Below are 9325 nucleotides of genomic sequence, written 5' to 3'. Positions count from 1 at the left end.
GATAAAGTACGGTACTATGACATACAGACTGTACGTCATAGTATCAAATTGTTGTAAGAATGAAATAGATTATACAGGGGATTGTTCAACTGAGGATGACTTCGCTTTGTTCTTATTTTGTTGGCCTTTGCTTTGCCAGTCTTCTGACATCCAAGGTGGATTTCTACATACTCTAATGTTGCAGGGGTTTAACACATGAAAAGTAATATCACAGTACTAACATCTTGGTGTTGTTTTGACGTCAGGTTTGCCAGCGAGTGCCAGGATGATTCAGGCGACATTAAAAGACATCGGGAAGCAGCTTCTACGAGTGAAGGTGGTGGACTGTAACACAGAGGACTCCCGTCTCTCCCGATGCCTCAACACCTTTGACCTCGTAGCCCTGGGCGTCGGCAGCACGTTGGGTGCTGGCGTCTACGTGCTTGCCGGCGCGGTGGCTCGGGACAACTCGGGACCCGCCATTGTCGTCTCCTTCTTAATCGCGGCCCTGGCCTCTGTCCTGGCCGGACTGTGCTACGCCGAGTTTGGTGCCCGTGTCCCAAAGACAGGATCAGCCTACCTCTACAGCTACGTGACTGTTGGAGAGCTCTGGGCCTTCATCACAGGCTGGAACCTCATCCTCGCCTATATCATTGGTAAGATACTTCATCCTAGCGAAAGGGAAGGAGCCCTGCATGTGTGGTGTAGGATTAACAAATACTGTAAAAGTGTGATCAGTAAACCACCTATTTTATTGTTGTTTTGTTTACTGTTCACAAATACAGTATGTTTTCCCCAGTATTTGGTCTCTTTTTTTTTCTTCTTTTTAATCTTTTTTTCTCTTTCCTCTTTTAACTGCCTTGTACAAATGCAATATTTCCCTCAGCTGTTTAACGTTTGTTTTCACGTCTATATTTTACAAGTCTGTTATTTTTTATTTTTTTTCTTTATGACACAAATAAACAAAACAAAAATCGACTTTTCATCCACACAGGAACGTCTAGTGTCGCCAGAGCCTGGAGTGCAACATTTGATGAACTGATAGGAAAACACATAGAGTCCTTCACCAGACAATACATGAGCATGAATGCTCCAGGCGTTCTGGCACAGTATCCAGACATATTTGCAGTCTTCATCATTATCATACTGACAGGTCAGACGCCTCAACAATGTGATGGCAGTGTTTTTCTATTGTCATGTCTGTTTCTGAGACGTAATTTTCCTCTCTCACGTTTGTTTTCACTGTCCAACAGGCTTACTCGCATTCGGAGTGAAAGAGTCAGCACTTGTTAACAAAGTGTTCACCTGCATCAATGTACTGGTGCTGCTGTTTGTGGTCATCTCGGGTCTGGTCAAAGGAACCCTAAAGAACTGGCATCTGGATCCAAGTGAAATTCTCAATGTTACCAGCAACTATAGCCTTAAGTGAGTGTGTTCAAATGGAAAGCACATATCCCAAATTGATGTTATAGTTACTTTGAAATTTCAGGGTGAAAAAATGAAGACTGCACTCTTATGGTGCATTCAGACTAGCAGTGACAAAGCAACAGGCTACAAGTCATGGTGACTTGGTGTATTGTAGCTTTTGTCTGTGCTAGTGGGAACTGGGAAGGCGGCATAGCTATCTTCCAATATTTATTGGCCGTTTGGAACGTATACCAGTTCAGAGCGGGCCTATTGCTTAGCTTGCTTGGTGCCCGGGTAGCTCAGTCGGTAGAGCTCTTGCCTTTGTACCGCAAGGTCATGGGTTCGATTCCGGGCACCGCCAACTCAGCGTATGAGTAGCACGGTTTGGCAAGTCGTGCAGCAAGTACTGGGAGCTGATGGTAGGTGTGGCGCTCCACCTCAGCAGTCCATCTCCCAGGGGTCTAGCGCATTGTAACGGGGACAGACTCCCGCGTGTTACCGGCTGATACCGACAATAAGCCACTCCCGACCTACTTGGAAGTGCTGCATGCTGTGTTCTCGAGAACTGTTCATCCGATCGATGTGACACTCAACACCGCACTCCTTCGGGTCCTCGGCTATACACCTGCCAAGTGTGAAATCGATTAGATGAATAGCTCTTGAAATATGCTAGGGACACACAGACAAAAAAACATATTTTAAAAAGGAACTATTTTGGGGAGGATTAAACATTAAGAGTTGTGAGCCCTTCTTCATAAGCTAATATGATATCATGTGGCATTTCGCCTTCATCAGGATGTGATCTGATATGATGATGATCATCATTTTCCACATAACCATACATTATTATTTATAATGTCTTTCTTCTATTCTTTCCAGTATATCAGAATCCACAGTATTAGAAGAGAGACTTGGTGAGGGGGGCTTCATGCCTTTTGGCTTCACAGGAGTCCTCTCTGGTGCGGCCACGTGCTTCTATGCCTTTGTAGGCTTTGACTGTATTGCCACTACAGGTGAGAAATCTGAGAATCAATCCTTTTTGTTTTGTAACTGTAACCATGTAACTGCAGATTAACATCAGTTAACCAGTTACATTAACCAGTTAACCTTCCCCTCACAGGAGAGGAGGTTAAGAATCCTCAGAGGGCCATTCCTATCGGGATTGTGGCCTCCCTCCTTATCTGCTTTGTGGCGTACTTTGGAGTGTCTGCAGCCCTCACCATGATGATGCCTTATTACCTGCTGGACCCCAACAGCCCACTGCCTGTGGCCTTTACATATGTGGGCTGGGGGGGTGCTAACATTGCAGTGGCCATTGGATCCTTGTGTGCCCTGTCTACCAGGTAAGGTACATGGGACACCTTTCTCACAATTACTTATGGTTATCTTTTGATTCAGCATGCTTTTTTCAGTTATGAATAATCCAATTAAAGTTAAGCTAGATTTTGTTTTGCATTATGGCTTTGGCTAACAGTAATCGTCCCCTAACAGAAAATGAATTCCAAGAAAACTTGCCATTCGTTCTTCTTATAGTATAATGTTGGGTAAAATGTTAAGATTTATGAACATACTGAATTTATTCCCAAACTTGTCCAAAGAAAGGCCAGTGCACTTCAGGTGCATAGGTCAAAAGGCGCAAAACGTTTTGTAATTTCACAGCTTGTTTTTTTTATTTCTCTCCCATACTAGTTTACTAGGCTCCATGTTCCCAATGCCCAGAGTAATATGGGCTATGGCAGAGGACGGCCTGCTCTTCAAATGTTTGGCTAGAATCAGCCCGAGAACCAAAACCCCCCTAACAGCAACAATAACATCTGGCGTTGTGGCAGGTGAGGTCAGGTCCTAAACCCACTAACTGCTTGCTTTCCTCTCCTCTCCCTCTCCTTCCCTAAAGGAACACTCTATAGCCACACAAGGCCTCAAGGATCCGGTTTTGCCCTCACCTCCCAAAACCACTTTAAGCCCTCTTTTGTACTTTGTGTCGTGCAGCGAGAACAGCCGGTCTACAACCTCACAGTGCGCCGCAATGCGATGTGATGAGAGCTTTTTTATTTCAGCATTTCCCAGGTTGAAAGTGGTTGCTTTCTAAATTGTTTTGGCCGCTCTCTTCCTTTCCCTGTGGACGTGGAAGCTCAAACACTTTGCGGTGCAACAGTGTGTCTTCCATGTTGTTGGGCTGAGAAGGCCGTCAGTTGAAGCCTTGTGTGAAGCCAGAGTTCAGCAACAGTATATTTGGGTTATAAATATCTTCCTCCTCCTCTTCCTCCTTCACTTCGACCTTGGCCTAGTCTCCTTGGCTCCATGTTCCCTCTACCACGCATTATCTTTGCTATGGCTCGTGATGGTCTGCTCTTCTCGTTTCTGGCGAGTATCAGCGAGAGGAAGACACCAATCGTCTCCACCATTATTGCAGGGTTCATGTCCGGTAAGCCCAATGGTGGCTTACATGCCATATGGAAGGAGGGAAGGTGACTTCTTTTTGGATCAGCAGTATTACAACCAAACATTATCTATCCACCCCTGCATAGTGGGGGCCTCGGGAAGCAACCAATGACTTTTCTACAAATTAATATTCATCAGGTCTTGGCTGGAAATTAAAAAAAAAATAATATGGAAAATTGCAACAGCAGATCAGTATAAGTACAGTATGTTGTGTAGTGCTTTCTGGAACTCTGCCCAGACCACTAGATACTCTGATGTATATACAAAATCATTCATTTTTTGTTATAAAAATAGACGATCTACAAGGCAAGCCCACAACGAGTCACATTGTGATGCGTTGTGAGGTTGTAGATCAGCTATTTTCACCGTTTTGTTGTGACACTTGTAAGCCAAGCGGAAAAACTGACCAGCTTCCTTAGAACCGCAGTGTCTCCAACATTTAGCACCCCTTCAGAGAAAGGAGCATTCTGCAAAGAATCGAACAAGGCACTTCCTCACAAATTCCCACCATACTGTACATGAAAGTGATTACAATCTTCACTTGATTTTGAGAAAATAACCTCCTTCTCCCATATATCTTTAATGAATTCTGTGCTGTGGTATTTTTTATCATTAAATATATATATATTTTTTTATGAATGATAAACTCAATCAAAATGTGTGTTTTGTGCATTATCGTTAAACTTCGGACTTTAGCAGTAAATGTATTTCTCTGTTTCCTGTCCTGCAGCCGTGATGGCCTTCTTGTTTGAGCTGAAAGACTTAGTGGACCTGATGTCCATCGGAACCCTACTGGCCTACAGCTTGGTGGCTGCCTGTGTCTTAGTCCTCAGGTAGGAGTTTTAATTTAGCACTTCACTGTGTAGGCCTCCACCATAACCAATCTGTTGCATCCTTTATTTCCCAACGCACATACCAAAGCACACATACAGTGCCACGGTTTTGACTGTCATAGTAAAATAACCTCTTGTCTCTTGTAAGGTACCAACCAGAACAGCCGAGTGCGGCCTATGAAATGGCCAACACACAAGATGAGACCGAAATGGGCGAATCCATTAGCGAGGGGGTCATTGGCTTCCTGCCGGAGCCAGATGAGCGTTTTACCATTAAGAGCCTATTTTTCCCCTCCAACACAGAACCTTCTGAACTGTCTGGTTTCATCGCCAGCGCCAGCACAAGTACAATTGGTGAGACACATATTTAATGTATAGTGTTTTGGGAATTCCATATGATAAAAGGATGTGCTCAGTGGTGGACAGTAACTACATACATTTACCTGAGCTTTGTACTGTAAGAAATTGTAAAAAAAAAATTATGAATTAACCACTTAAAGGGTCATTCCCACCGGGCAAGATAAAAGATAAAGATAAAAAATATCGTTCTCAATTGAAGTGGATGGGAGTGTCCACACTGGACGCTACCATCCACTCCCATCCACTTCAATTGAGAACGATATTTTTTATCTTTATCTTACCCGGTGGGAATGACCCTTGAGCCCCATTTCAATAAATGAAAATGTCAGATTTTCTTTCTTTTTTGTACTTTTGAATACTTGAGTATTTAGTTGAGTATATACTTTTTGTCCACCACTGTGATGCGCTCCATGTGTTTTAGTTTGTTGCTTTGTTTTGTCTAGTCACGGCTGTGTCTCTTTCCCTCTCCAGGTGTTTTGGTGTGTGTCTTCTGTGTTGTAGCCGTGCAGGGGGGATTCGCACCCTGGTCACTCACCCTCCTAAGTATTCTTATGTTTGCCAGCCTGGTTATCACCTTTATTGTATGGAGACAGCCAGAGAGCAAAGCCAAACTGGCATTCAAGGTAATGTCTGTTATTCATACACAGAGGCAATTCAAAGTGCTTTAAATAAGGCATAATAAGTACGGTAGCCCCAAAGTAAGCCTCTTGCCCAGTGTAAGGTCTTACCTTACTACTGTACCTAACTACAAAACTAACTACTGTATTGTAAAACCTCATTTTCTCAGGTTCCCTTGTTGCCATTCGTCCCTGTAGCTAGTATGTTCATCAATGTATATCTGATGGTGCAGCTCGACAGAGGTACCTGGATGCGTTTTGCCATCTGGATGGTCTTGGGTATGTTTATTTATTTTTGTCAAAACCACACCATTTTCATAACCTGAAAGTACAGTAGGGCCTCAGTTCAAATGTTGTCTCTGCGTTTTGTTGTTAATTTTAACACGGTAATGCAAATTTATTTTTGTTAACCACTTTAAGCAAATAGCAAAAATACCTTCTTTACCTTTTATTCTAGACAGAAGTATCAGCAGTTATGTCTCTGTCCTCTTTCCAGGTTTCATTATCTACTTTGGCTATGGTATTCGTAACAGTGCAGAAGCAGCACTGAACAGGTCCAGCCCTGACAGTTACAAACCACCTTGCTCTCTCAATGGACAGCCCATGAACATAGAGAAGGAGGCCTTTCTACACAGTGGACTTCAAGCCGCAGCAGACGACGACGAGGACTCCTAAGAGAGGTCCTGTGTTCTTCTCTCTGTCTACTATGAATGAAGCTTCATTTAAACTTTGTCACTCGCCGGAGTATAACGTAGGCTTATCTCACTGACACCCACATGTGTTTGAGAGGTAATACAAACCCAAGAGACTCGTGATGAAGCATTCATTGCACATTTCAAACCTGTGCAAGTCTCCACCCTGGTGCCACCATTTGGTTGCTATTGTCCTCGTATTGATCTAAAGGCTAAGTTTCTATTTTATTAAATATATTTTATTTACCATAATTGCCTAAGTCATGCCTGTACAGTAAGTTATTGCTGTACAGTATGTATTTACTAAATGTTTTGCACTTTGATATGGTCAAAATAGCAAAAGTACTATCATAAATGTGGCAGCACAAAATATAAAACATCAAATCTATTGTACTGCCCTTCAATATTTATTATGTGTATGCTATATGACTACAGAGACAAATGAGACATATTTGACTCTTTTACTATGAGCAACAACATTCAATTCGATTCACCTCACAAAATGTGCATCCATAGTTTCAAGAAAACCTTACATTTAACTTGGTAAAGAACAACTGAGAAACGCCAAACTTTCATAACATTGTTAAATAATTGATCAATATCAATTCAAACATTTTGCAATCAACTATGCTATTATAACAGACTTGGCAAAGGCAGATTGTGGATCACTTTTCAGAACAAAAATGTGAAAAAGACCCATTGATTCTTTGGACACATTTACACTGAAGGTCCTCTGTCTGTGATATCTTTACATGTAGTCATGGTCTTCTAGTCCAGTGGCACAGTGCTGGTCACTGTCCAAAATCTATGCAAGATTATTATCAAGTCAACATCCATCTGTTGTACAAGTACCCCAATCCTTACTGTATTTAATAAGTACAGCACAAGCTTCAAATAATATGCACACTACATGTTGTGATGGTGTTGCACTACTTGGCATACATATTTCTGTCTGGAAACAATGCACTAAATGGGGATATAGCAACATGCTATGTATACCCCTTCTGTACGTCAACAGTTTGGCAGAGAAATGTTGCATGGTGCTATAAAGAGTGAGTTGCTGCTGAACTGACTTTATCAGGTTTCTCCATCACCTGCTTATTTATTTGAGATTAGGCTTAATATAATCTCACGTTTCAAGTTCTGTCAAGGGATTTATCACTCTAGAAGAATGTCTAGAATTTTGCCAAAGAATAGTGCATCCTGGTGCTGTGCTTTATGTTATATAATGTGAATTGATTATTAGCCATCGCATTATAGTAATATGATCAAACATTTAAGTGCCTGTTTCTTTATCGGGTGCTAACCCCAAAGAGAAAACTCTTTTATCTCTGACCAGCATTAACAATTAAGAGTGTCTGTAAATACTGTACATTGTGTATTTAATATGCTTTTTGTATTTTAAAAGACATTTCTTTTCCTTTTCTTTTTTTTATTTTTACTTTTGCATACATATCTCTGTATGAGTTAATCATACTGGAAGCTGAAGTTAATCACATAGTTTCACTTTTGAAAACATATTCTCATTAATGATATAATAAGCCTTTACAGTGAAGGTGAGCTGAGATTCCTGGGTCTGTTTATATGTTCAGTTGTTAAATGCATATAGGGTATGTGTGTGAAGTCAAAAAGTGGTACACTTGTAAAGTTAAGTATTTCTTTAATGAACCCTGTTTAACTGGTATGTCAATTTGTTTTTGTGTTGTGTTTTTTAGCTATTTATGACTCTTCATCTTGTTAACTAGAGGCCAAATTCACTAAGAAGTTACAAAACATGGTTAGTGGTGGTAAAAACACTTGAATCAAATGAGCTGTTGCTACATAAATGTTACACTTTTGTGTTCATCATGGCTTTTATATTTTATAAATACTATGCTTTTGTTGTATGTTGACATTTTTGTCATGCAACTGAGTGATTGATTCATTGTACTTTATCAAAAAAACGTGTAAATTACAACCATTTCATTATCATTGGGATGTGGGTCAACATTGTTGGGATTTCTTGTAAAAAACATGTCTCTCCCCCCCCCTCTGTATGTAATATATGTGTTAGATCAGTCCAAGCACAGAATGCAATCACATACCATGTGTCATTCATCACACCATTGTTGTTTTGGAGATCTCGCTGGGTTCATCTTGATATCATTTAATTTGAAATACTAGTCTAGAATAAGGGCAATGTCCTGCTGTAACTATCATTCAAGAGAAGCCAGAGTAGTGTGTTTGAATAGGCTATTTTGTCTTTGATGCTGTGCATTTTATCGGACTTGAATTCTGTGCAAACTTGAATGAAGATTGTTTTGTTTTCATGCAGTTACTCCTACATGAAAACATGTAGCTTTTGCACTCTGTATTTGTTTTTCAATCATTCAATCTTTATCGTCTTGTCAAGGTTGCGGTTTGTTTAAGTCCTGCTGTAAATAAATTATGCCAGAGAGTTTATGGCTTTAATCTTGTCATTGATTTGTTGTAATGTGCTTGAAAGTCATGTCATGCTCTTCATTTGTTATGAATCCAAAAGATGTGCTGTACTCTTTTTGCTCAAGGCCCCACTTGTATAGAAGGCGGTAGCCTATGTCCTAATGGACCTATATGGCATAAGTACTGTGGTATTGAATGCAAGCCTAACAGGAGGTTTAAAAAAAATCTAAGACCATTTTCATGACTATTTTCTAAATATATATAAAATACTATAGTCTATAACAGTGAATATAGACAGACTCTCTCTGCACAGGTCACAGGTAAATCTACTGTTAACTACTATTCACCTACAGGGGGCGACATAGGTTCACATTCAGAAGGGCGTTGAACCCCCCCTCCACCCACTGCCCACCTCTCCCTGGACTCTGCCTCCCAGCTCCCTATTTTCTTCCGATGCTGCAGAATGGTACCTAGATGTTACTGGATCTAGTCCTCCGCGAAGCTGTTTCCGCACGGATTTTCCTGAATGTAAAAGGTAAAGGTTTTCGAGGGGTTGGTCGAGGGCTTTTCCTAT

The 9325-nt window shown here is 41.1% G+C and overlaps 1 protein-coding gene across 1 annotated transcript; it reads left to right on the top strand.

Moving 5' to 3' along the window:
• Window positions 1–265: 265 nt before the first annotated feature.
• Window positions 266–6313, top strand: LOC308290014 (high affinity cationic amino acid transporter 1-like; the record flags this gene model as incomplete). The annotated part of the gene is made up of 11 exons (XM_080731792.1): window positions 266–635; window positions 974–1132; window positions 1233–1404; window positions 2266–2399; window positions 2507–2729; window positions 3076–3215; window positions 4559–4661; window positions 4810–5015; window positions 5493–5644; window positions 5809–5917; window positions 6135–6313. The coding sequence occupies 11 exons, from the start codon at window positions 266–268 to the stop codon at window positions 6311–6313; spliced, it is 1947 nt and encodes a 648-aa protein (XP_080587918.1).
• Window positions 6314–9325: the final 3012 nt, after the last annotated feature.

This window comes from Nannobrachium achirus (assembly GCF_963921795.1).
Source record: "Nannobrachium achirus genome assembly, chromosome: 8".
Classification (NCBI taxonomy): domain Eukaryota; kingdom Metazoa; phylum Chordata; class Actinopteri; order Myctophiformes; family Myctophidae; genus Nannobrachium; species Nannobrachium achirus.
The sequence above is the reverse complement of the archived record's forward strand: the minus strand, read 5'-3'. Positions and strand labels throughout refer to the sequence as shown.